The 27816-nt window shown below is 48.6% G+C and overlaps 1 protein-coding gene across 5 annotated transcripts; it reads right to left on the reverse strand.

Moving 5' to 3' along the window:
* Nucleotides 1–3194: 3194 nt before the first annotated feature.
* Nucleotides 3195–27816, reverse strand: Thy1 (Thy-1 cell surface antigen). Of its 5 annotated transcripts, XM_075966255.1 has the most exons (5): nucleotides 7794–8236; nucleotides 6200–6322; nucleotides 5533–5594; nucleotides 4846–5181; nucleotides 3195–4467 (listed from the first exon to the last, which is right to left on the reverse strand). In XM_075966255.1, exons 3-5 carry the CDS (start codon nucleotides 5567–5569, stop codon nucleotides 4355–4357), a joined length of 486 nt encoding a protein of 161 aa, XP_075822370.1. In that variant the 5' UTR covers nucleotides 5570–5594; nucleotides 6200–6322; nucleotides 7794–8236; the 3' UTR covers nucleotides 3195–4354. The 5 variants fall into 5 exon arrangements, with proteins under 5 accessions (XP_075822370.1, XP_075822367.1, XP_075822368.1 ...); XM_075966252.1 differs by lacking the exons at nucleotides 6200–6322; nucleotides 7794–8236 and adding an exon at nucleotides 27613–27816; XM_075966253.1 differs by lacking the exon at nucleotides 6200–6322 and having other exon boundaries at nucleotides 8192–8478.

The following is a 27816-nucleotide window of genomic DNA, read 5'->3' on the forward strand; positions in this document are numbered from 1 at the left end:
CCCGAAAAGATAAAAATAATAAAAATATAGTACAAGAGGGACGGAGAGGTGGCTCAGTGATGAGGAGCAGGTGCTGTTCTTCTGGAGGACCTGGGTTCAGTTCCCAGCTCACAAACATGGGTAACTCCAGTTCCAGGGGACCCACTCTGGATCTGCTTGTGCTCTGACTCTTGAGGTGGGAGGTTAGAGGTCTCCTATACCTGTGACTTGGTTTCCCCTAGTGGTAGCATCCTGTATAACCAGCACAATAGCAAAGCGGAACTGTTGATACTGGCCAAGTTCACAGGCTTCCACTTTAAATGTCTCTCCGAGTCACCACCTCCCTCTATTTTCGCTCTATGGCTTCTGTCCAAGCCATCATCCTCACTTTGGACTACCGCAACATCTCCCAACTCCCCTCTCCCCAAGACAGCGTCCCACTCCATAGTCTAGACTAGGCTCATTATGTAGTCATTCTGGCCCGAAATCACGGCACCCCACTTGCTTGAGCCCTCCACTGCCCCAAGTACTGGGATCGCAGGTATGAGTTTCTCCACTTGGGTTTCCCCAATTATTGTTTCAATCACTGTTCTTTAATCAGAACAAGAAAGAGCTAAGCACAGGCTTAGATCAGATCCTGCTGCATCCTGCTTGAGGCCTGTGCACCCCTTGATAGGTCTGAATCTGGCCCGACACTAAATCGTAAACTTTGGAGCATGGTGTTGTACTTCTTTAATCCCAGAATTTGGGAGGCTGAAGAAGGCAGATCTCTGTGAGTTCAAGGCCAGCCTGGTCTACATGCAGAGTTTTAGGCTAGCTAGGGCTATATAGAAAGACCCTCCAACTATTAAGGTCTTCCTGAGTGTTGAGACATACACTATTATATATAATATGTATACTCTATTATAGGCCTCTGCATTGGTCTTAATCCATCTCCTCTGACCCTGGGCCTTCCATTTGCCAGGCAAAGGGTGCTTTTTTTTCTAAGGGTGGGAGAAGATTCTGGGTCACACAACCTCCTAAGACCAAGAGCCCTTGGCCTTGGTGAGGAAAGTTGTTGCTCCATTACCTTGAGCACTCAGGATTGAGCATGGGTGGTGACTCTCTAGCCCATGCTAACTAACGCTCAGAGGGAACTTAGCCTCGTGTTCTGCCATGCATGCACATAGGAAGATGTACCTGTCCCACCTCCCAGTACAAAAGCTACAAGCTCAGGCAGGAGTTGGACTTTGTGCAAGAAGGCAGGAAGTTGCTTGTCACAGATCCTCAGGCTATGATGACTTCTCTGTTGGCCAGTGACAGTCCCTACATCTCATGGTAATCTCCTTGCCCTTCTCAAGGGAGTTCTAGCTGTCAGGGAGACTGTGACAAGGACAGCCTGTACAGTTTGTCTCAATGGGTAACAACATTCAGATGCAGGGTACAAAGAGGGCATTAAAAAACATTTTGAATAAACGTTTTGAAATACAATTCAGCAAGTGTTATGTGTATGTAAGCATGCACAGGCATGCGCACAGGTGTGCCATGGTTTAAGTGTAGAGGCCAGGCAGCTGTTAGCAGTTGGTTTTCTTTCCACCAATGTGGGTTCCAGGGATTGCAATTAGGCCATCAGACTTGGTGGCAAGGAGTTTTGCCCACTGAGCCATCTCATCAGCCAAAGACACTGGCAGCTGATGCTCTTGAGCTAGTAGCTGAAGGTAGAGCGAGGTTAGGGGCAGTGAAGAGGTGGGTGGGAGACTTGGGGCATCTGGGCAGGAGCCCTAAATCCTACATCTCACAGTCTCCACAGATTTACCGACTCAACCCGAGGCACTGCTGGGTGTCATGGCCAGCTGCTGAAAACCTTTAGCATTCCTGTCTGTGTCATGATTGTCTTGGGTTGGTTTGGACTGCAAGACTTCATGGCTTTCCCCTTCATCCTCTTCTGCCCTTTTTGCCTCATGGTCCTCTGTGGCTTCGTGGGCTGAGTCTGCAACTCTGAGATAGCTTCAGAGAGGCAACCTCACCTCCCGAACAGCATGGCCCCAAAGTTCTCCAGGGAAAGACTGCCAGGTGTAGCAAAGGCCACACAAGGAACACCCTCCAGGTCTCAGGTAGGCTTCTCATTTGGGCTTCCTACCGGGTCTTCCAGTTCCTTCCAGAAAACCACTTTGAACTTGACCTCCCACTGCTCTGAGGGCGGGGCCTCCCGAACCTGCCTAGTACTTGAGTAACTCCTCTCCCCTGCCAAGGTTTCCTTATAGACTCTCTGGTCTGATTTTGTAGCTGCATGGAAGTGCCGAACAGGGAGCCTGGGTCTTGGGACTATCCCTTTCCTGGACAGCCCAGGCTTGGCTGCACCTGCCTAATGGCTTATGGTTCGCAATGCGTGGTTTCTCCTGGCTTCATCAGGCATGGTCAGAAGGGAGGCCAAAGCAAGGAGAGGAAGACTGGGAACAAGTGGCATTGATTTAGATTGGGATGTTTAAGAAGAATGTTCAGATAATTATTCTATCCAGGCTAAATACCAAGTGATTCAGCCTCCTCCCACATTGCCTGTCAAAGCAGGGTAGGCTGTCTCAGGCTGTCTCCATAGTTTACTGCAAATGAAGCCCGTTACCACCCTGTGGTCCCCAGCCGACCCTAAACCCAGGACGGCCTGTGGTGCCTGTTCACATTTCACTCATCACTCTTTGAGGAGGGTTCCAGGGGTGGGACCCCACGTTTCCACTCGGGAGGGGAAGCCTACCCCAGCCCTTTCCCAGGTGGTTGCTTTTGTACTGAGGGCCTGATGCCTGGGCCTCCCAGCTCTCAAGGGCATGTGCGCCTTCTCGGCAGACAGGACTTAAGGTTGCATTTCTGTAGAAACAGGGCTGGGAGAAAAGGCGGGGTGCACCCATCAGAACAAAATCACTGGTACTTCCAGAGCCAGGGTTGCCTGGTGGGGCCCACGTGTTGGCGGGTGAACTCATGGCTGCTGCCTGGTGAGTCAGCAGAGAGAACCCACATGGCTTTGACTGACGATTTCACGTCAGAGTCACTCTGTAGAGAAGCCCAGTATTGTGTTCCTGTGGCGGTGTGTGTGTGTGTGTGTGCAGAAAGTGGGAGAGAGTAGGCAAGGGGATAGGAAGACCGGGGTCCTCAGAGTCCTGTTGGGCCTTCTGCCCATAGAAACACCCAGTCAAGCCATCCGGGTCGGGGATCATGGTGGAGCGAAGTGAAGACAGACACCAGGACAGACTCCAGAGGCTTGGTTTTATTGTGCAGCTTTTTTTTTTCCCTCAGTGAGATGCTGTAAGCTGTGGTGGCACTACACATGGTGACAGGACAGGCAGAGTTGCCAGTGGGGAAGCGGGTGTTGGGAAAAGCTATCTTCCGAGAAGTATTCACACTGGGTCTCTCTCCACCACCTGCTTCTCACCCTAGGAGGTCCCAGAGGAGGCAGGTGGCAAGACTCTGGTTGTCTGGGGGATCAGGGACAGCCAGAGGGGCTGGCACAGAGGGGCATGGGAAAGAAGAGCCAAGGATCTCCCTTAGCAAGCCGGGTCCAGCTGGATGGCTCTAGGACCTCCTTCCTGCACTGACTTAGGTCTTCCAGTCACAGTTCTGGCTCCCTGGGAGCTGGGGAGGAGCTGGCCTTCCTCTGTCAGTCCAGTCACTCCAGGCAGTGGCGGACAGAGACAGGAGGGGTGATGTTCCCTCACCTCTTCCTCCTCCCGTCTCCCCAAAATTCTCTGGTTGAACCTGCATCTTTACTGAATGTGCCCTGGCTCAAGAGCCCCAGGGGACTTCTTCAGTGATAGGAGGGGGCGTGTGTGTGTGTGTGTGTGTGTGTGTGTGTGTGTGTGGCGGCTGAGAAAGATCTTGTAGAATCTCGGCTCTCATCCTCATTGGATGGGCCACAAAGGCTGAGCAGCATGCTGATATCCTGAGATCTTGAGGCCCCCTCCCTGCCCACTGGGCTATACTTTCATCAAGAGTATGACTGTACCAGGCACAGACACACCCCAACTCTGTCTCCTTCAGACATCTGGCCTGGTTGGCAAGGAGGAACTCCCCCCAGGGACTGGTAACCTGCCACCCCAATATCCATCATCCACCCTTATGCTCCGTTAGGTCCCTAATCCTGGCCTCCCTCGTCACAAACTCCCAGAGAAAAGAAAGGAGAAACTTGAAATAAACAGAAGCAGCCCCGGAATGAAGAGTATAAAATGGCAGCCAGCGGTCAGTGGAGAGGGCGGTGGATGGCATGCAGCACTGGGGTTCCTTAGGAGGGACGGGGTCCCTGTTTCTCCCCAAGGGACTGAGGGACTGAGGAAGGGAGTCAGCTGACCCAGAGAAGCAGGACCTCTGTACTGGGCCTTGAGGCTTCCTGTTTCTCCGTGGACCCAACCAGTCACAGAGAAATGAAATCCATGGCTTGGAAGAGGGAGAGGGAGATTAGGAGCAGCAGCAGCCAAGAGGTGTTCTGAACCAGCAGGCTTATGCCGCCACACTTCACCAGCTTGTCTGTGGAGAGAGAAGGAGGTGAGGGGAGGAGGGGCAGCAAAGGCAACGCCAGGTGCTATCCCTTTAAGGCAGCTGCTGTCTTGAAGTCTTAGCTGGCTCTACCGGATGGTGTAACAGAATTACCGTCTTTCCACTAGCTCTTCAATATATATTCTCTACTCCAAGCTCTGCCTATCCCGCCCCTGATCTGTCCCCACTCACACAGAGGGCAGCAGTTCCCCAGGGATCAGGCAGCCATTGGGAAATATGAGTAGGCTATTGGGCCCCTCTCCTCTCCAGCCCAGCTAATGGAGCTGCTGGTTGCTTTTTTTGTAGGCAGATTAGTTAGCCCCAGCCCGGCTAACCTGGCCATTTTATCTTTCTGGGAACTAGTCTCACCTCTGAGCACAGAGACATTTTGAGAGGAGGTTGTGGGAGACTGGCCAGAGACTCGCAGCTCACATGCGTAGGTGCCCTCATCCTTGGTGGTGAAGTTGGCTAAGGTGAGGACCTTGATGTTGAGGTTGCCAGTGACGCTGGTCCGGGAGCGGTACGTGTGCTCGGGTACCCCGAGAGTGCCTGCCAGAACGTGCTTCTTTTTCTCTCGGGTCAGGCTGAACTCGTGCTGGATGGGCGAGTTGGTCTTATTCTCATAACGGCAGTCCAGGCGAAGGTTCTGGTCCACCAGGCAGGCCGTCAGGCTGGTCACCTTTTGTCCTCTTGACATCTGCAAGACTGGCACAGCAGTGCCTTCTCTGAATTGGGGGAGACACAGAGCAGGGGCCTCCCACCTCCAGGAAGAGTAGGGTGGGGCCTGGCTGGGGAGGATGTGTGCTTTGCACTCACCCCTGGGGTACTGGTAGAATATCAGAACAACCCCCCTGACTCCAACTTCCATCTCTAGTCTACTCAACCTCTAAGTCTCATCAATGAATGTTTCAAGTGAGCTCCTGTATGGAGTTTCCACTTTGCTGAAGACCACCAACAGGCAGATCAGTGAGGTTGAGCCCTCCAAACTCCCGAGTCTAAGACAAAGAGACTACTTCCCCAAGGGAAGGAATGCCGGCCCTGCCCCTTGCCCAGTACCTGAAAGCAGGAGAGCGATGCCAATGACTGGGTTCATGGTGCCAAGGGTTCTGTCCTGGATTCTGGAGTGGGGAAAGCTGGGTATCAGCCAAGAGGTGGGACAAGTGGGCCCACATTCACTGTCGGGGTGTACAGCCCCTGCAGACCTCGACCGACACCCAAGCCCCTCCCTTCACCTCTTCTCTTTGAAGGTGACATTGCCTGAGGCTTTTTGCCACTCAGAGAAAGCAAAGGAGGAGGAAACACTTCTGGGATGCCACGTGTCTGTGCTGTCCCCGGAGTACTTCCCTGCTGGGCGACTCCAGCACTTTTCTGGGATTTCAGACCCCTCTGGACAAGCATTGCCTATGTTTACAATTTTGGTCTGGTAAACTGCACATAACTTTTACCGTCTTAGTCCAAGCCCGAGTGCAAGGGTCAGGAGGGTCAGGCTTGGTTATGACGCTGTGCATCCGCTCTCCAGACTCATTCAATCTTTCCAAATGAATACTTTCATACGCATTGAACAAAAAGACACCCTCCTTGGGGACTAGTTGAGAAGGTACCTAATTCCCAGATCAGTCCTAGCATATAATAGATACTCAAATATACTTGCTTATTTATAATTAATTATTTGTTATTATTTTATAGGGTCTCACTATGTAGCTTGGGCTGGCCTCAAACTCACCAAACTGCTGCAGTCTCCCGAGTGCTGGGATTATAGGTATGTACCACCACCTGGCCTATTATTATTTATCGAGGCTGGATCTCCCAATGTAGTTTAGGATGCCCTCAAACTGTGTCCTGAGAGCTGGATAAAAGATATTTACTGGATAAATGAGGTTCTTTGAACCTTACGTAAGAATAGGATTGTGACCAGATGTGATGGCGCACGCCTTTAATCCCAGAGGCAGGGAGGCAGAGGCAGGCGGATCTCTGTGAGTTGGAGGCGGTCAGCCTGATCTATAGAGCTGGTTCCAGGACAGCCAGAGAAACCTTACATGGGGGGGGGAGGGAGGAATTTGTGATGGGGTTTAAGAAAATTGGTAAGCACTGGATGGTGGTGGCGCACACCTTTAATTCCAGCACTTGGGAGGCAGAGGCAGGCAGATCTCTGTGTGTGAGTTCGAGGTCAGCTTGGTTGCAAGAGTTAGTTCCAGGACAGGCTCCAAAGCTACAGAGAAACCTTGCCTCGAAAAACCAAAAGAAAAGAAAAGAAGAAGAAAAAAAGATAAGTATCAGGCGCTATGCCCCACAGTAAGTGATCCAGACAGCTTATTGACTAGGGATGAGGTCAGGCACGTGTCTAGCTAAGGTGCCATAGAGGCCTGCACAGGACACAGGATATGAATGAGAAGCCTTAGCGCTCTGGTTGTACATAAGCCAGAGACGCTTGCAAATGAGGCCAGCTCTCGAGGATTCTGGGGGCTGCAGTTTTCTAGTCCAGTGTTTATAGCTTCCCGACTTAGGTTTTCTGTTACCACCAGCTCCCCTCCCCCACTCACTCCCCACCCTGCAGTCAAGCGCCCCCTGCTCAGCACATTGGCAACACTGAGCAGCCTGTCCTTGCTTGAGAGAGTGTTCGCGGGCTCCACCTAGGCTACACAGCCTTTTGCGCAGGGCGCACCTCTCTGCCACTCTCTCAGTCCAAGGTTCTTGGGGGAAGAGAATGGGATCTCCAGGATGGGCTGCGACAGTGAATGTCATCTCAGCTCAGGGGGCGCTGGATCCCAAGACTTTGTGGCGGAGAAAGGGGGCTGTTTATTTATTTTAGAGGCAAGGCTTCCTTAAGTAACCCTGGTGAGCTTGGAACTCGTGAGGTAAGACCAAGTTGATCTTGAACTCTTCATTTTGCTGCCCCCACCTCCTGAGGGCTGAGATTAAAGGCTAACCCACCACGCCCAAGCCCGCATAGGGCTTGGATTTGAGAACACTGGGTTTTGGAGGAGAGAGTGTGGGTTTGGGATTCGGGGGAGGAAAAAGGAACTCTAGAGGAAGGAAATGGAGCTGAGACTTGGAGGCCTGGCATAACCAGGAGAAGAGGTAGAGTGCTCTGACAGAGGCAGTTTGTGTCCTGGTGCCCCAGTCTCAGAAGCCCACACCCAGCCAAATTCTGGGTCTTTTCCTGAGGCCATGCCTGGCTGACCCCACCCTGATGCCATTTCCGTATTTCAATCCTCCTCTCCCAATTGAGGTTCCCCATCCCCCCGTGATCCTTTCTAGCTCTTCCCTCCCCCGCGCCTGCCACCCAGTCCCCTTCTGCAGCACTGCGGTTTCCTTACCTGAGGTGCCCCGCACCCAGCCAGCCGCGAGGTCACCCGGCGGAGACTCCCTCCAGCTTGCCACCTGCCTCCTCCTTCTAGCGGCACTATCCCCTTTCCCCAGCGATCTGAACGTGGGGACCTCTGGGTGGACGGCAGAACTAAAGGTTGTCCTCGGTGTCCCCTTCCTCACGGTTCTCCTCTGGCACCCAGTCTCTGACAGCGCCCGCCAGCAAAAGCCTGCGACCCTGCACAGACTCACTCCCGCCCAGTCTGGGATGCAAGTCCCTTCCCCAGTTACCGCGCCCCCATCAAGGAGCGCCCTCGTATCCTTTTCCAAAGCTGCCGCTGGAAGGGCTAGCACCCTCGCTCTGTGGCTGTCCCTGTGTGCGCGGCTTCGTCCCGGCTCCTGCTCTCACCTGGACTCTGGTAGCTGCAGCCTCGTCCGGATGCACCACCGCCTCCAGTTGCTGCACCCTGCGCGAAGCCCGCAGTTTTCACCAGGGGTGGGGGAGAGGGGGAGCGGGGAGGGCCTCGGGGTTCAGCCAATCAGAGGCTGAGGGAAAAAAAGGATGGAGGGGGTGGGGTATCGGGTGAGGGCGCGCCTGGGTGTGAGAAGATGGCTGGCTGTTACTGAAGGGGTACCCTCAGTCCTGTGGCCTACTGGCCTGCTTAGGGAAAAGACAGTTTGGGAACCCCCGGAATAAGGATGGGGCAGCCTCCTTCTCATACAGGAGCACTTGCTCTTCTTTTAAGGCTGTAACCCTTTCTCTGCTAGAGCCTTCAGAAGTCTGGACAAAGGAAGGGGAGAGTGCTCTGGGGAGGCCTGCTAGCTTCCCCCTCCTCTCCCTCTAGGCTGGAGCCTCCAGGGACAAGTTTTGGCTTTGGAGCCTGGAATTCTGCAAAGGAAATTGGTTGGTTGCATTCCATGCTAGAGCAGGCTTTCGGAAGCAAGTCAAGAGGTGCACCCGCCTGGCCCCTCTCTCTGCTGCCCAGGCCTGTCCACCTCCTGTACGTAGAGCCCTTGGCGCTGCTGGAGGAATGCTTTCTGCTCCTGACGCTATTCCTGAGCTGACCCTCCCTGGCCCAGCCAGCTATAATGTTCTCACTTCCATGAGTCTTCAAACAAGGGAAGGAGTGTTGCCTTCTCACGAGCTTTGTGCCCAGCTCATTACATCCACGGTCACATTCCATCCCCAATCCCATCACAACAGACTGGGCCTATCCCACTCCTCGTTACTTCATGGTTGGTAAGTAGTCTAGCAGACCGACCAATCGCGGGATCTTAGAACCCAAAGCCTCAGTGCTGAGCCACTCCACTTCACACCCTTCAGCTAGTGGGAGAGAAAAGAGAGAACTCTCAGAATGGGGGGGGGGCATGTATGTGATAACTGGAAAGGCCCAGTCCCAGTTTCTCATCCTCAGGGATACCTCTTCTCCCCCATAAACTTTGTGATGTCACTAAGAGGTTCTTTTTAAACACGGAGTGCTAATGATTTATTTGTTAATATTTATTATTATATTAAATGAAACTTAAAATTGTTTACACGCAACAGGCAGGTGAAGGTGTGTCGATACACTAGGAAAGCGGAAGAGGAAAGGGCGAACTCGTAAAGACCTTCGCTTTTAACGGGGAATGCAAAGGCTTCTGGGAAATGTCCGTATCCAGGAGAACGCTGGGAACTGTAGTTCGGCAAAAGAACAACAGTGTGTATGTGTGTCTTGTGCAAGCACATGGCCAAGTGCACCTATTTGGAGGCCAGAGGTCAGATTTCCAGAGTTGGCTCCTCCTACCACGTAGTTTGTGGGGACTCACCTCAGGTGGTCAGGCTTGTTGACAAGTCCCTTCACCCACCGAGTCATCTTGCTTGTCCCTCTATATTTTTAAAAGGCTGGTCTGATTTGATCCTCCTGGTCTCTGAATTCTGGTTGGGAAGTCTTGTGGGCTAGCCCTAGGTCTCAGCCATCTGCCTGCTCATCCTCCTGTTTCCTCATAGAAGTCAGCCCTGGCACCGGCACTGCAGGCTCAATACAGTAATGGCCCTGCTGGAAGCCTTCCCTGGGCCTGCAGATGCAATTTCAATCTCCTCCCTCAGTGCCTGAGATGATGGGACATTCTAACAGGAGTGGAGCTATTCCTCTGGTAAGCCATTGAACTCCTGGGGTGCTTTTGGTAAAGCTCCCCAGGGTTTGGGAATTAAGGAACAGCCCCTCCTTCGAGGACTACCCCTCTTGTAGATAAACCCACCTGGCTTTACTGTTCAAAGGGGAACGTCTCAGAATCTGGGTGTCCTGGCCTCAGCTTCTCAACCCCCTTGCATTCTTTCTCAATCTTTGAGCTTCCTTCCTGTCTCGTTCCACACATGCTCCGTTCTGTCCCTGGACGCACTGGGTTCCCGTCGGGTTCAGGGATCTTTCCTATCTGAGCCCAATTGCTATAGTTCGGGACTTCCTCCTCCCACAGCTTGGGTCTGGAGCTGCTTGGTTCCTTTATTCCAGAGCAGAACATGGGCCAGAGGGCTGTTAGCTGCAGAGCTCAGGCTGCCCGAGGCCCTGGATGCTACTCTGCAGGTCCTTCTGAGGCCTGTCTGTGCTACTTTGCGAAGGTTTCCAGGACCTGGCCTACTTTCTGGGTCCCTAGGCACTCTGCCTTCAGGAAAGGGAGGGGAGCATGGCCTTTTGAGAGCTTTCTACTCTGTGTCTGCTTGAGCATCATCTCCAGTCAGATGGAATCAAAGGCCGGAAGAAGACAGTTCAGGATCTGGGGAGAGACCATGGATGGGAAACGGGAGGAGACAGAAAACTCCCATTTCTGCCAAGTGAGAAGTCAAAGCTGGAAGGAACTGAGTCAGGGAAGAGAGTCTTTTGTTGGTCACCCAGGCCACTCTTTCATTGTCTCCCGTAGCCCCTCCAGCTTGAGACACGTGGGTGACAAACTCCTCGAGATCAAAACAACCTAGGGACATTTACCCTTTATAGTCATATATCTTTGTAGATGCTATCAGAGTGTTGGGAACATCAGAGGGGTCACAGAACTGCCCCTCACTTTACAGCCTGGACCTGAAGACAGGGAAAGAAAATGACTTGTCAAAAGTCAGCCAGTTTCTCTGCAGGGGAGCCAGGCCTGGGATGAAGGAGTGACTAGGTCTCGGATTGACTTCACAGGGCTCCTGTACTTCGAGCCTGGAATATCAAGGCTTTTCTATAATGATTTCATTGTGCCATGGGGGAGATGGTATAGGGGTATTTGGCCATCACTGCCAGATTGCCACCATGTTTGGGAACCCCCCCCTCCACCCTTCACTTAGTTGCTGTAGGAAAGGTACCTATCCCAGGGCTGAACACTCAGCGTTGAGTAATAGGATTTAAGGGCCTCATATGCTCACAATCCAGAGAACAACACTATCCACAGAATTGCCAGAAGGGGCTTGTATCTTGAAACCCACCAACCTGGATCTCTGGGAGGCAGGCTTGGTGGGGATACCGGGTTCCCTGCAGGACGGTGAACTGGACAGACTGACTCACGCTTGCAGTCTCAGGAAAACTGAAGCCTTCGCTCAGGGAGAAGCAAGACCTGAGCCTGGTCCTCATAAGGAGGGCTGTCTGGCTGAGGACGTTATCAGCTGGTGTAGAGTGGAGCAGCCCTCTGATTCTGTAAGATGCGGGGACACTTGAAACCCTGCAGATTTGATCAGATGTCAAGACAGCCCATAGTACCCAGCTCCAAGGTTGGTCCAGTCTAAGGCCACAGCTGCCTTTTCTACACTTGCATCTCCAGAGTATAGCTTCCCACGTTTTTGTTTAAGTGCTCATGGTGGATTTCCTGTGTGTTTTTAATGTCCTTATGTGGACAAAGAAAGCCTGGGGGGGGACAGTCTTTTTCTGTTGATTTTTAAACATTCAATTGACATTAATTATCGTCATCATCATTATTATTGTGCGTGTGTGAGTGTGCACGCACATGTGTGGGATTGCGTGTGCCATGACATGCATGTGGAGGTCAGATGACAACTCTGTGGTTCATTGCCTTCTAGTTTACACCGGTTCTGTCTGTTCTGGTTTTTGTTTTATTTTGTTTTGAGACAGGGTTTCTCTGTGTAGGCCTGACTGTCTTGGAACTAGCTCATGTAGACCAGACTGACCTCGAACTCACGGAGATCTTCCTGCCTCTGCCTCCCGAGTGCTGGGATTAAAGGCGTGCGCCACCACTGCCCGGCTATAAAAATCTATTCTAATCATGCTTTTCTCATCCCAGATCTTCCTCACCTTCCACACCCACCCAACTCCATGCTCTTTCTCTCTTAAAAACACAAACAAGCCGGGCGATGGTGGCGCACGCCTTTAATCCCAGCACTCGGGAGGCAGAGGCAGGCGGATCTCTGTGAGTTCGAGACCAGCCTGGTCTACAGAGCTAGTTCCAGGACAGGCTCCAAAGCCACAGAGAAACCCTGTCTCGAAAAAACCAAAAAAACAAAACAAAAAACAAAACAAAAAAAAACACAAACAAACAAGCAAAACAAATAAACCAAAATTACAAAGACCAAGAAGCCCATACACTGCCCCACACAAATCCCTACAAAAATGGAAACCAAACTATACAAGCAAAACACCAGCAAGACAAAAAAAAATGCCCGAAACAATTAGAATCTATAAAGACACCATTGAATTTGTTTTGAGTTGGCCATCTACTCTTAGACATGGGGCTACCCTGACTGTGGCTGACAGACCCCATGAGACTCCATTGGAGAGAACGAATTTTTCCTTTGTAAGTGGTGTCAGTTGCAGACAGCTTCTTGGTTAGGGTGGGAGCCCCTGTCGACTTCCTGATCTCTGTCTGGTGTGAACCTGTGCATCCTGCTATAGTCTTTCTGAATTTAACTGCGCTCAGTCCTGCTGTGTTTGGAGCCCTGCTTCCTTGGAGTCACCCGTTCCTTCCTCCTGAATAGGGCAGAGCGGAGATGGGCACTGAGTCTTCAAAGGGGAACCAGAGTTGCCCATGGGTGATAGATTGCCTCATTAGGGGTCCCCATGAATCAAGCCTCCAGTATCTGTGCCAGTTCTGGGTGTGGCCATGGGACAAGCTTTGGCCAACTGGCCATTAGCGTGCGTGATGAAGACAGGTGCCTAAACACTGCGTTTGTGTTGGCAATTGCTTCCTTGGAAATTAGTTCCAATCAGTCTTATGAAGAATTTTGAGCTAGCCATGTGGAGAACTGACCATGAGTCATCATGGGATCACCTAGCTCAGACAGCTCCCAGGTGACAGGCCTTTTCTCTGTGTATGACCACAGAAGCGTGTGTGATTCCAAGCGATCCAGCATACGATAGAATGGAGGCTGAGGATGTAGCTTAGTGGACAGAATGTTTGCCCAATATGCATGAAACCCTGGGGTTGATATCCAGCATCCACCATCTGGGTGTGGTGGTGTCTACAATCCCAGCACTCAGGAGTGGGGGCAGGAGGATCAGAAGTTCAAGGCTATCTTTGCTTACGTAGAGAGCTTGAGGCCAGCCAGGAATACATGAGACCCTGTCTCAAAACATGAATAAATCTCCCAAAACAACAAATTACCCCAGATAGGCCTGTGTTGATTCCAAAACCTGGGTAAAAATTCTTATGTCTTCTTTTATTAAGAAATGAAGTCTGGGCATAGTGGGGCCCTGTTTAAAAAAAAAAAGAGCTGGGGCCATAGTGGTGGTGCATGCCTTTAATCCCAGCACTCTGGAGGCGGATGCAGGTGGATTTCTGAGTTCAAGGCCAGCCTGGTCTACTAGTTTCAGGACAGTCAGGGTTGCACAAATAAAATAAAATAAAGAATGGGGAATTTCTCTCTTTGCCTCAAACCTGCTACATAGCTGAGCATGACCTTGAAATCCTGACCCTTCTGTCACTACCTCCCAAGTGCTGAGATCACAGGTGTGCCCCACCACAGTCCTCTGCCTCCTCCTTCCTCTAGACTCTCCACAGGCCTTCTGACTATTTCAGTTATCAGGTCGTGCAGTAGTGATGCTAAGATTTTTGCACATGAGTATTAGAAAGTTATGTAGCTTCTCCCTGGAACATTCTCTCCTGGGACCCACATGGAAAACCTGACTGTCCTGGCTCGGCACAGTCCAAGCTTTCTTACTAAGGGAATTACATGGCAGCCGGAACAAGAATGCTTGTGCTTTGTAGCGGTTGCACAGTTGGTAAAAACTTTGGGTCTGGTGACTTAGAGGACTGGAGATACGCCTGCTGTGGTTCAGACACATGCAGTCCCCCACACTCATGCTAGAAGCTTGGTCCCCAGTATAACTGTGTGAAACTGGTGGTACCTTTAAGAGGTGGAGCCTGGTGGAAGGTAGATAGGTCATAGGGCTCCACCTCATGAGTGGGTTATTGAGGGACTGGATTTGTCTCATCTTACTCTTACTTCCCTTCTCTCTGTGTGATCGCTTGTCTGTGTGACCCTTCAGAAACTTCTCAGAAGCAGCTGGGAGGAAGGTTCTTACCAGATGCTGACCAGATGGGCCCAAAACCTTGGGTTTCATATTCCAAATCTGAGAGATAAACATATCTCTCTTCTAGTTTCTCCTTTTTGCTAAAACAAAACACAAAACAAACAAGAAAGCCTTGTATTTAAGTGTGTGGTGTTTTGAATAAGAATGGTTCCCAAGTGGGGTGGTGATGGTGCACACCAGTATTCCTGAGGCAGAAGCAGGTGGATCTCTGTGAGTTTGAGGCCAGCCTGGTCTAAAAGAACTAGTTCCAGGACAGGCTCCAAAGCTATAGAGAAACCTTGTCTTGAAAAACAAACAAACAAACAAAAAAAATGGTTCCCATAGGCTCATATATTTGAATGCTTAGTCATTAGGGAGTGGCGCTTCTTGAGAAGGATTAGAGGTGTGGCCTTGTTGAAGGAAGTGTAGGCTTTGAGGTTTCAAAAGCCCAAGTCAGGCCCAGTAGCTCTCTCTTTCTGCTGCTTGTAGATCCAGATGTACAACTCTCAGCTACTTCTCCAGTGCCGTATCTGCCTGTTCTCTGCCATGCTTCCCACCATAACAATAACAGAATAAACCTTTGAAACTGGAAACAAGCCTCAATTAAATGGTTCTATTATGAGAGTTGCCATGGTCATGGTGTCTCTTCACAGCAATAGAATACAGACTAAGAGAAATATTGTTTTTCATTCGTTTGTTTGTTTTTTTATTATGTGTGTTTACATGTCCCTTTGCATGCCACAGCCCTGTGGAGGTCAGAGGGCAACTTGTATGGGTTGTTTCTCTCCTTTAATCATGAGGGACCCAACACAGGTCATGACTCTTTGTGGCGAGCATCTTGACCCAGTGACCCACTTCACTAGCCCCTCTTTTCCTCTTTTGAACTATCAAGTTCAGACTGGCTGTGCTGGCTACTTTTAGGTCACCTTGACACAAGTTAGAGTCATCAGAGAAGAGGGAGACTCAGTTGAGAAAAATGCTTCCATAAGATCAGGTTGTAGGCAAGCCAGTGGGGCATTTTGTTATTTAGTGATTGCTGTAGGAGAGCCCAGCACAACTATGGGAGGTGTGTGGTAGCCCATGTGTGACTCAGTTTCCATCTGGAGTCAAGTCAGACTTACAAATCATTTGAGTTCAAGCTTGCCTGCTCTGCCTGGGTCCTTGAGTGCTGTGACAAAGTTCTGATTAAGCCCATGGGAAAGAGCATTTTGACCATGAGAAAAGAACACGTGATTTAATAGAAAGAATACTGCTGATGCCAAACTTCGGGAATATTGAGATAGAAATTGGAAACTCTTACTCAAGGACAGGAGTGTCTCTCATGATTAGACACTGACTGACTATGCTGTGCTTTGTTCTGCTTTTGCATATAAGCAGGCTCTGAAATACACTTGAGACTGGTTGTCATTCACCAACAGACCTTCTGGATCTATCCTGTATTTTCTGTCTCAATTTCTTACAGTCTGGTATTTCTTGTGCCCCCTTCCAGATACCCCACCCGACTTTGTTGGAGCAGGCCTTGACATATGGCGCCCAAAGTGGGGCTGGATTTGGGGGACTTATGTGATGGTCACCTTGAGTTAAAAGAGTGCACTCAGAAAAATGGAACTGTGGGGAGCTTATCCAGGAGCTGTGCGTTGTAAATATAAAAGTAAACACACACGTAAATACTAAAAACGCCAGTTGCACAGTCTGAAAACAAGTTAGAAGTAACTTAAATTTAAGAGTTAATATAATTATAGGTCTAAGAAATAGTAAACAGTTGTTTGTACATTTACTTATAGATATTTTAAAAGTTAGAGGTGCCAAAGTAGGGCATCCACAGCTGTGTGTACATTTTTAGAATTTGTACTTTTACTTACAGCTGTTTTAAAGGCTAGGGGTACTATGGAAGGACAACAGCAATTGCTTCGGTTTTTGAAATGTGTAAAGGATGTGTGCCCCTGGTTCCCTGCAGCAAGGAAGTCTAGAGATTTCAAAAGGTCTGAGTGGATGAGCGCTCCTTGTCTTGGTCTGTTTTGACTGTTACTATGTTGCTGTTCTGTCTTATGTGTTCATGTCTTTGAAAAGCTTAAGTGGCACAGGTACCTGTTTGTCATTGTTGTCTCTGCCTCATCCACCCTGTGCATTTTGTTGGATCAGTTCCAGCACTTTGAGTCCTGAAAGAAAAGCTTCTCCAAGGAGAGGCATGGCAAGGGCCACCTCCCTCTGCTGTTCTCTGGCCCATAGCCAGTCAGCAGCTCCTACAGAGGGCGGGGTGCTCATGCTCAGGTGGGCAGGGAGGATACAACAGGGAGACATGCACATGTGAACGGGGTGGCAGGGAATTGACCGCTTGCAGTGGAAAAACTGCACGAATGTGAACCAGAATCCGCAATTGTGGCCAGAGAAGTTAGCATTTTTTTTTTTTTTAGGAACACTGGCAGTCAAGGGCAAACTCTGTGCCCACCAGCGCTGTTCCCCCCTCCTTTCCTTCCTAAGAGAAAAATCTTCACTGTGATAGCACTCAAGGTCTCTTCTGCTGGCCAACAGTTTCCCACCTTAACCCTTTTCTGTCCTGATACTGCTTGAAGTAAAAATATCGAATTATACCAACCTGTATGCTTTGGGAAGCATTGATTTTAAGATAAAAGCAAAGATGAATTATGTTTGGGAAACATTATGCTTTTGTTTTCACAGGAAAAGAAAAAAATATGGGTTTTAGTTATTTATATCCAATGGGTTACAAATACTTATCATCTTTTAAGGAAATTAGGTACAAATTATTATTGATTAAGATAGAAAACTGCTGGTTATCTCAAATGTTTTACATTGTTACAGGTTTTTATATGTTAATGCAAATTTAAGTTATTCCTATTATGATATATATATATTTCTGCTCTTGTTTAAAATGTTGTATTTATGCAATATTTTGGACTGCTGGAAGAAATCATAGAAAAACACTTAGAAATTTGCATGTTGTCTGGGAAGTGAGAGAAAAGATAAGAAAAAAATGCAAGAGACTGGAATAATAATTGGGAAAGAAAAAAGGAAATTGTCTATGTCTGGCTAAACCAGAGGAGCAAAGAGGGCGGGCTGGACCCAAGGATACACGGAAAGTTGTAGAAGGCCACAGTGACGTGAACAATACTGAGTTTCAAGGAAAACTGTAAAGTCTGTATGAGGTTTGACCATGCTGTGTAAATTCTGGTTAGTTTTCTTCATTAAGAAGGCTGGTGATTCTTCACTTCAGAATATTTATGTTAAAAATGGGATCATGTTCTTTAAAGGTGAAAGGAGGACTCAGGTCAAAAATACAAGTTAACAATTAATCATCATATTGCAACCCTCTGGGTTACAGGGTTCTGTGTGATTGACCTCCAATGAAATGACAGGCTAAAGCTCTTTGCTATTCAGACTTTCACAGGGAAGCCCAAACATGTTTCCTAAAACTGCCAGCATCACATCTGTAAGTGAAAACGTCAGTCTAACTGCTTCTATGATGATTATAAATAAGACAAAATGCTTGTGTAATGAGTCTGCATAAACTCTGAGGGTCTAAAAAATATAAAGGCCTGAGGACATCAATACAGGTTACAAGGATCTGAAGGCACAAAAGCTTGGATTATATGGTTCTAAGAGGATAGTCTGAAAAATAGGGATACAGTTTATAAGGATAAAAATGGCTTAAGTTGTATATAAAAGTATTACAGGGTTTCTTTCCACTTCTATAATATCATTATACCAGAACTTCAAGAGTTCAGACTTTAGCATTAATAGAGTTCTGACAAGCTCACAGAGCAATGCCTGCTTACTGTTGGGATCACAAGCTCAAGATTTTAAATTTCTTTCAGTTGTCTTCTGAATATAGGCTTACATGCTGTTTAACCAAAATCTATAGGTTTTGCTAAGGTTCAAGGACGTGAATCTACTTCTGCTGTTTTACAGATACCTGCCACCTGCTTCTTCTACAGCCTGGATTTCAGCACAGATTGATAATGCTAATATATCTAAAACTTTTATGTCTTTTTATAAAATGGAGATTCATATAAATTTCAGAAAAATCAAGAGAGTCCTACAACTTGGATCCACTTCTCACAAGTTAAAAGAATTATGGTATTTTTCTCTCTCTCCTGGTCTTGGCACTCCTCCCCTTCCTCAGTTACTGAGACTATGAGTCTACAAGTTTCAAATGAGTTCATAAATTTTAACTCTGTTCCTAGTCTGTATCTGTCTCAACAGGTTTCCACTTGGCTGACAAATCCATCCAAGGGTCAGTTGCTGACGACAGCTTACTCCAAACGACTGTGAATCCTGAACTCACTGAAAGCTGATGGGGACAAATCCAGCCAAAGTAAATGCTGTGTTTTCAACTTGTCAATGAACCAGATGCTTTTAAGTTCCCGCATTGCCTTCCACTAACATTCTAGCCTTCCAGGGACTGGAAACAACATCCTAAGGTCAGCAGGAAATAATTATAGAAAGAATACATTGTCCCTGTCCCCTCCCCACCATGGAATGTTAGATAGAAAGTGAATTTCTCTGTTAGCCATCACAGGGCTTTTAGTCACTGATGCCTTAAATAAATGATAGTTCCTGTCTGGGTACTGTTGGCAGAGGCTGCTTGTTCATTTCCCAGCCACCCAGACCCAAAATAATCACACAGAAACTGTATTATTTACAATACTGTTTGGCCAATAGCTTAAGTATATTTCTAGCTAGCTCTTACATCTTAAATTAACCCATTTCTTTTATTTTATATTTTGCCATGAGGCTCATGGTTTACTGGCAAGGTTCAGTTGAGTCTGTCTTCTGCAGCAACTACATGGCTTCTCATTGACTCTGCTTACTCTCTCCTTCTCTATCTGCTTGGAATTCCCACCTTGCCCTATTCTGCATTGCAATAGGCCCAAAGCAGCTTCTTTATACACCAACGGTATTCACAGCATACAGAGGGGAATCCCACATCACACAATGATACTAAAACCCCAATATCAGCCTCTGGAACAAACTCCTCTCAAGGACTTGAGATAATATACTACTCAGGGGCAAGAAATTATTGAAAGAACACATGGACTCTTACAAAAAAATAAAAGGGGGTTATTCTCACACTCACCATATATGCATTTTATTTAAAAATTTAAAATTCTAAAATATGGGTGTCTGTGAGCAATCTGCCATGGATAGATTTTGACACGAAAGCACCACCACGCCATTTGCTCAGGTCTAATGGAAAGGTCCATCCACTGGTTTATGAAAGGATGCCGACCCTGTTTGGAAGTGGGGAGAGGGTATGATCCACAGGGCTGGAAATGACTCAGTGTGAAAGTGGATCCCAGCTTTCTTTGGACAGGAGGCAGGTCTAAGCACTCATGAGCTATTCTCAGGGAAAAGAAGGGGGAGGGTCTGGGAGATGACTTAGTGGATAAAGAGAGAACCTGAATTTGATTGACAGCACCCATTTAAAAAGTTGGGTGTGGCAATTTATGCCTATTATCCTAGTGCTGAAGGGGGTGGGTGGATGGTAGTGGGCAGAAACAGGTAGATCCTGGGAGCTCACTGGCCGACCAGTCTAGTCTAAATGGTGAGCTCAAGGTTCAATGAGAGACCCTGTCTCAAATCATAAGGCAGAGAGGGCTGGAGAAGGCCAGTAGTTAAGAACTCTTGGCTACTCTTTAAGAAGACTAGAGTTCAGTTCCCGGTTGTCAGGCTGCTCACAATCACCTGTAACTCCCACTCTAGAAGATCTGGTGGCCACATAGCCACACACATAAATGCAAGTAAATTAAGTCTTTGTACATAATAAGGTCAAGAGTAATTGAATTAGATGTCTGGAGTCAACTTTGGCCTCTCCTTGCGAGGGCTCCGGGGAGTGTATCCATACACAGTCACATATATCACACAATAGGGGAAGGGGAGGAGGGGAGGAAGGCATAGAAGCTAGGACCAAGAGCCCAGAAACATGGGGATCTCTTTAGCTGCAATACAGCCTCGAGAGTAGTGGCCCTCAACCATGGTCATGATCCCTTTGGTGGGTTGAACAGTCCCTTCACAGGGGTTGCCTATGACCATTGGAAAACACAGATATTTACATCATGATTCATAACAATAGCAAAATTACAGTTATGAAGTAGCAATGAAGTAATTTTATGGTTGGGGTCACCACAGCATGAGGAACTGTGTTAAAGGGTCACAGCATTAAGGAAGGTTGAGAACCATTGCTCTAGAGTATGGTTCTGACTCCACGTTCCTGGCTTGAGTTCAGAACTGCTTTGGACAATTCTCTGTGCTTATTTCTCCCCCTCTGTTGTGAGCATCTTTTGAGCAGATCCATCCTTGCTCCATACAGGGGTAGATTATTTGTGCTTTTAGTTCGCGGACCTCTGGACCATATCAAGGGTGCTTTGTGAAAGTCTACTGTGCTTGTGGGAGGCTTGAGGCACTCTAGCAGAGGGGAGACTATGGCTTGTCAGGAGCCAATTTCCTCCTAAAATCATTGCAGGAACCATCACCCTGGGGAGTCTGCAGAGAACCCCACACCCCTAATTGTGTTAGGAATAGTTCTATTGACAGAGCCTCCCCCACACCCAAATTGCCTGTTAATGGAGAGCTATCTGTTAGCGGAACCCACCCCACATTCCAAACTATCTAAAGAACTAGGTGTATCTGTGACTTCCTGGCCTAGATGACCTGACTGAAGGTAACCTCCTGGCTACTTGACTAACACGGACCATGTGACCAACGTGAACCACGCGGCAAGAGCCAGGCCCCTGTGCCCATCCCCCAACTCCCTACCCCATCTCTAATGAACTGAGGCTTTGACAAGAACCCCCTCGCTTAGCCTCCTTCCTCTTTCCTAGCTCATATCTTCCAGGTAGTGCCTCTCCAGGACCCTGGAATAACTGAACTGCCAGGCGGGTTACAAACCCTAGACTAAGTAACCCGCCAAGGCAATCAACAATGGCTGATCCCTACATTGATGGCCCTCCAGATCCATGCCCCCACCACACTAACAGTGAGTGGGTTTGGTCGTAGATGTTTTTGTAAGCATTACAGCTCAGATGAAAAGGGATCCTGGCATTCCGGAGTCAAGGTATACTAAGTGCTTCAGCTCGGATGGAAGGATATTCTGGCAACTGGGGGCCAAGGAATACCACAGGTCACAGCAAGCCTAGGAGCTTACAGCCCTTCTCTAAGGTAAGGCTTCCTCAATGTAACAGCTCTGCTCCAGCAGGAGAGGGCTTCCGCAGAGAAGTTGTTACAATTCGTCTCTGGTCCCCAGACTGGAACAAATTTGCTCTGTTAGGGGAAGGTTTCCCCAGTGAAAGTGTCACAGCCTTGCTTTGCTGTGCTCTTAGGAAAAGTGGTTACTTCTCTCATCTGCTTCACCTGGCCAAAGGTTTTCACCCAAACCTCAGTCAAGAGACTTATTGGGGCATGGGGGGTGGGGGTGGGGGTGAGATCCAGGAGAGTGACTGCCTCTGCCAGGGTAGAGAAGGGCAGCAGCCGCAAACTGAACAGGTGCAGGGCTTACGTAGGGCTTCTTAGGGGTGGAGCTTTTCCAGGAAGAAGATTTTTCAGGGTAGGAATTGGTCAGATTTTAGTCCCTTGAGCTCAGATTGGCTAGAGCTTGTACTCAGGGATTGGTTGGTTTTCTGCTCAGGGATTGGTTGGTTTTCTGCTCAGGGATTGGTGCATTTCCCTGCACAGGGATTGGTTGGTTTTCTGCTTAGTTGGTCAGGGGCAGATTTGGCTCTGGTTTCAGGGCCAAAGTGTGTTTCTTTTACTGGCATTTATAGACCTTTTGGCTCTAATTTCGGGGCCAGGATATATTTCTTTCACCAGCTCTGGTTCTAGGGTCAAAGTGTGTTCCTTTGGCTCTGGTTTCAGGGTCAGGGTGGGTTTCTTTGGTTCTGGGTTCAGAGTTAAAGTATTTTTTTTCCCCCACTGGCTTTAGTCTCAGAGCCAGAGTGTGTTTCTTTCAGTAGCTGGGATCTCAGAGCCAAGGTGTGTTTCTTTCACTGGCTTGGGTTTCAGGGCCAGAATGTATTTCTTTGGTTGACCCTTTTACACTACACTTATGGCTCATGGTTTCCATCAAACATGATGCATAAGTGTCACCGGGCTGCCATGTGAGGAAGACCTGCTATGTCAGAGCCACCTGCTGATGGCCAGACAAGGAGTGAACCCCTCCACAATCACCCCACTGGTATAGACGTCAGCCGACAAGGCAGGGCAGAAATGGGTATCATCGCAGCTGGTTCAGGCCTACACTGCTGACCCATAGAACTGCTGCCTTTGGTTGCTAGTTGGATAAGCTGCTCCACCGACACAAAAGAACTTCAATCAGACCAGATCAAACCAAATTAAATGCCCGTGTTTAATCGATGGCATACTCCTGGGTGGCCAGGGGATTATGGGAGAAAAAGACGGAGCACACACACAAACCCCAAACCATGTGTTCTTGTTCCTGTGCGACCCTAAATACCCTGTGGGAGTGGTCAGCGCTTGGCAGGCTGGGAGTTGGAGTCCAAGGGCACTTGGCAGGCTGGGAGTGGCACTTCCAACCCAATATTACATTCCAGCCTCTTTGGATATAGGGCTGTTAGAGGACTGGGGTCTCACTTTTGATCAAACACTGGGATTAAAGGCGTGTGCCTCTACTGTCTGGGTAGTTGGATCATTTTTACTCTGAAATAAATAAGCAGAAGAGGGAAGGAAAGAGGGGTTTAAGAGGCAGCAGCAAGAACAAAAGCTTAGGCCCCAAACAGAGCAAAGTGGGGGTGGCAGCAAATACCAAGTGGGGAGGGAAAGGAGAAATGAGGTACTTGTGTTTTCGAACTTGGCAGCTGGAAACCACAGAAGGTTTATAGGGAGGTGGTGACGTAGTCAAGGAGATGTTTTGTTGTTCTTTTGAGGCAGGGTCTCATTTTGCAGCATAAGCTAGCCTTGAATATTTAATTCTCCTGTTTCCATCCATGTAGTGTTGGGATTATAGGTGTATTCTTTAAAAAAATTCCCTTAGGGGAAGTGTGTGTGTGTGTCTGAATACCCACAAGAACCCTGTCCTGCCCTGCTGGTTCCTTGCTCTTTTGTCTGTTCAGCTGTAGGTGGGAGACAGGATGTGGTTTCTGGGGAGGAGGAACAGGTGATAGATAGTGCCCCGAGTGTAAGGTAAAAGGGTCAGTGAAAGAAACATACTTTGGCCCTGAAACCAGAGCCAAATCTGTCCCTGACCAACTAAGCAAAAAACCAACCAATGTCTGTGCAGGGAAATGTACCAGTTCCTGAGCAGAAAACCAGTCAATTCCTGAGTACAAACTCTAGCCAATCTGAGCTCAAGAGACTGAAATCTGACCAATTCCTACCCTGAAAATCTTCTCCCTGGAAAAGCTCCGCCCCTAAGAAGCCCTACGTAAGCCCTGCACCTGTTCAGTTTGCGGCTGCTGCCCTTCTCTACCCTGGCAGAGGCAGTCACTCTTCTGGATTCTCCCCTCCCAATAAGTCTCTTGACTGAGGTTTGGGTGAAGACCGTCTTTTGCCAGAATAGAGCAGAGGAGAGAAGTAACAACTTTTCACCAGAGCAGAGCAGAGCAGAGAGGCTGGAACACTTTCACTGGGGAAACCCTCTCCTGTCCGGGCAGAGCTGCTGCACTGGGGAAACCTCTCCCTGGAACAGGACTGTAAACTGATATGCTTACTGTGACCTGAGGTCATGGTCTATCTCACACATCACACACAGACACACACACACACACACACAGACACACAGATACACACAGTTCAAGGAAGACTTAAACCCAGTAGGTAGCTCACGTTGGCCTTAAATTTCTAGAACTCTTCTTGCATCGGCCTCTCCATTGCTGGCATTATAGACATGTGCCATTCTACCTGACCGTGGCGGTTTGGATAAGAATGGCTCCCATAGGCTCATGTATTAGAACGTTTGGTCTACAGCTGGAGGAATTATTTGAGAAGAATTAGGAGGTGTGGCCTGGTTGGAGGAAGTTGTTACTGAGGGTGGACTTTGAGGTTTAAAAAGCCCACACCATTCCCAGTGCACTCTCCCTCCCTAACTCCCTCCCTCCCTCCCTCCCTCCCTCCCTCCTTCCCTCCCTCCCTCCCTCCCTCCCTCCCTCCCTCCCTCCCTCCCTCCCTCCATCTCTCTGGCTTGTGCTTTGTTTGTTTATTGAAACAGGGTCTCTCTACGTAGTCCTTACTGTTCTGAAACTCCATATGTAGACCAGGCTAGCTTCAGACTCACAGAGATCCACCTGTCTCTGCCACCCAAGTGCTGGGATTAAAGGCGAGCATCACTATGTCCTGCCTTTTGCTATGGATCAAGATGTGAACTTTCAGCTACTGCTCCAGCACCACGCCTGCCTGCCTGCTGTGCTCCCTGCCATGATGGTCACGGACTCAGCTCTACACCTGTAAGTCTCAAATAAATTCTTCTATAAGCTGCCTAGGTCATGGCACTTTATCACAGCAATAGAAAAGTATCCAAGACACTGGATTCCAAGAATTTTGTTTTGATTTCTGAGAGGAAATTATTATTATTATTAATTATTATGTGGTGTATATGATAGCAGGCATACACAGCTCTCAGGAGTAGGTTCCCTCCTGGAATTGCGGGTTCTGGGGATTGAACTTGGATTGCCAGGCTTGCGCAGCAAGTGTTTTATCCACTGAGCTATCTCACCAGGCCCTGGTTCTCCACGCCCCCCCCCCATAAGTTCTAGCCTAGTTTGGAATTTACTATGCAGATTAGGCTAGCCTTGTAATCCTGCCAATTCTCCCATCTCATCCTCCTGAGTGGTGGGATGATGGGTGTGTACCACCATGCCTGGGAAGATGCATCTTTGAATAAACATGGAAAGAAACAAGAACAATCCAGCATTACAAGGATCATATGAGGCCAAAAGGAGAGCATTTGGAAGAAACCCTGGGAGAGAGCAGTGGCTTGTGGACAGGCATCCCTAAGGGACCCCCAGAAGCAAGAGAAGGAATGAAGGAGCAGAAGTGTGGGTCACTACACTGCATTCTGGAGCTAAGTGCTGGGGTGTGGAATGGGAGGAGGAACAGGGTTAGATGTGTGCTTGGAAGGAAAGCCAGATCAGGAAGACTGCATTTATTAGGTCAAGGGTTCTAGACTGTCCAGTGAGCAGAACTATGGAAAGCCCTAAATCAGGGGAGCAGTCTGATGAAGCATGGGGGATGGGCTGGTGGGGGGTACACAGGAGGGATGAGAGGGACCAGCGCAAAGGGCTGGAATCCAGCTGAGGTGGGAGAGTCTGTCATGATAGGTAATGGCTGCAGGCTCTGGGAAGAAGGTGTATGTCACCTAGGCACTCCTGGGAGGCTTTTAGTGAGGGCTGCTGGAGGTTTCTGGTGAGCTTTTATACAGGAAGAACAGAGAGAAGAGAATGTTGAGACACAGGCTATCAGTTCAGGATAGAGCTCGGTGCCTGGAGACATGAGCATGAGCAAGGAATGGGTTAGCGTCCCAGAGGTGTCTAATGAGTGTTGTGAGTAAGTGGCAACTCTCACTGGGTATGGCTCTGGAAATGGACAGAGTTCAGGGCCTGGTTGGAGCACTGATGGGAGCAGCATCGGAAGAATCTAAGGCCACGAGGACTGAACCCAGACAGTGACCTGCGAAAATGTCATGCTTCAGCAAGGAAGTGGTGGGAGGGATGAGGTAAGGATTTGGCAACCAGGAGATTGGAAAATATGGTGAGGGTGGTTCCAGAACAGAGCCTGAGGCTGTTGCTTCAAAATGGTTATAATTTATTATTGTCAAGGTATTGTTTGTTATGTAGTATAGATTAGTATAATTAATATATTATAGCTTTATAACAAATGACAAATTATGTGCTTATAATAAAATTGTTATTATTGGACTGGTGAGATGGCTCAGTGGGGAAAGGTGCTTGCTGTTAAGCCTGATGACCCAAGTTCGATCCTCAGGCCACATGTGGTCAAAAGGGAGAACCAATTCCCACAAGTTGTTCTCTGACTTCCGCACATACAAGTGGGCGTATGTATAATGTGGGCACACACATATACAAGGAATAAATAAGTAAATAAATAAATAAATGCAAAATTTTTCTTATTCAAGTATGGCAAGCCAAGGAAATCACAACTAGCCACCTTTGGAAGTCTGTCAAACTGACAAGTCCATCACACTGTGGGGGACACTGGGAAGCATTAGGTCTCGCTGGGGAAGGGAAGGCTGTAGGCTGGAGCCTCACTTACCATTTCTGAGGCAGGAAAAAGTGAGGCTAGGTGACCAGTGCAGGTTGGCTGCTATGAAGACTCCCATGGGGCTCTGCTCGGGAGTGTAGTACTGTCCCCAGTTGACTGATAATGGATCCTGGGGAGATTTATAGCTGGCAACTGTTACCCAAGGGTGATGGCCCCACAAAGGAGGTGTGGGCACCAAATTGCTCAGGATGCAGAGCTGTTTCTACCTCTAGGAAACAACAAAACTTGAAGGGCCCGTCACCTGATGTTAAAGCATTAACCTGCGTGAGCTGGAGGGAAGGCAGTCAGGACAGTGCCTGCCTTGCAAGTGTGAGGACCTGGGCTTGATCCCAGAATCCACGTGGGCATGTCGGGCAGTGGTGGACACACGTCTTTACTCCCAGCACTCGGGAGGCAGAGGCAGGTGGATCTCTGTGAGTTCGAGGCCAGCCTGGTCTTCAGAGTGAGTTCCAGGACAGCTAGAGCTTTAACACAGAGAAACTCTGTCTTGAACCCCTCCCCCAATAAATAAATAAAATAAAAGAAGCTGAACTGGGCACGCACTAGTGATCACTGTACTGTGGAGGAAGCAGCAAAGCCGATCTCTGGGGCTGACTGACTAATCTGCTTGACACTTTTGTGGGGTTTCAGGTCAGTGAGAGACTCTGTCTCAGAGAACAAAGTGGTGTGTGTGTGTGTGTGTGTGTGTGTTGTGGTATGTGTGTATGTGTGTGTTCAGGGGATGGTGGGATGACTCAGTGGTCAATATTCTTAATATTGGTTATTCTCCCAGAGGACCTGGCTTTGATCCCCACCCAGCACCCACATGGTGGCTCACAACTCCCTGTAACTCCAGTCCCGGGGTTCGGATGCCCTCCTCTGGCTTCCGTTGGCACTTGCACTCACACATATACATACACGAAAATACACACAAATACATACGTACATACACATAAATAATAAATCTTAAAAGCAAACAAACAAACAAAAAACCCAAAGTAGTAGATAGTTACTTACTGAGGAATGACACCCAATGTTGTCCACTGGACTCCAAGCACATATACACATGAGCACACGTGAACACACACACACACACACACACACACACACACACACACCAGTAAGGTGGACTAACCTGGCCATGGGTTGAGGAACGAATTTATCATGCAGAAGGAACCTTGCCTGTGCCAGGCTGATGGTGGATGGTTGAAGAGGGTTGGTAGATACCTTACACAGGTGCTGAGAGATGACTCAGGGCATCTGGGAAAGCCAGGATAGACCTTCTGGTAAGATCTTCCTCCAATTTTTGCTGGGCAGTGGCTCCTGGTAGGGATCTTGG

The sequence above is a fragment of the Microtus pennsylvanicus genome, chromosome 3 (assembly GCF_037038515.1).
Source record: "Microtus pennsylvanicus isolate mMicPen1 chromosome 3, mMicPen1.hap1, whole genome shotgun sequence".
NCBI lineage: Eukaryota > Metazoa > Chordata > Mammalia > Rodentia > Cricetidae > Microtus > Microtus pennsylvanicus.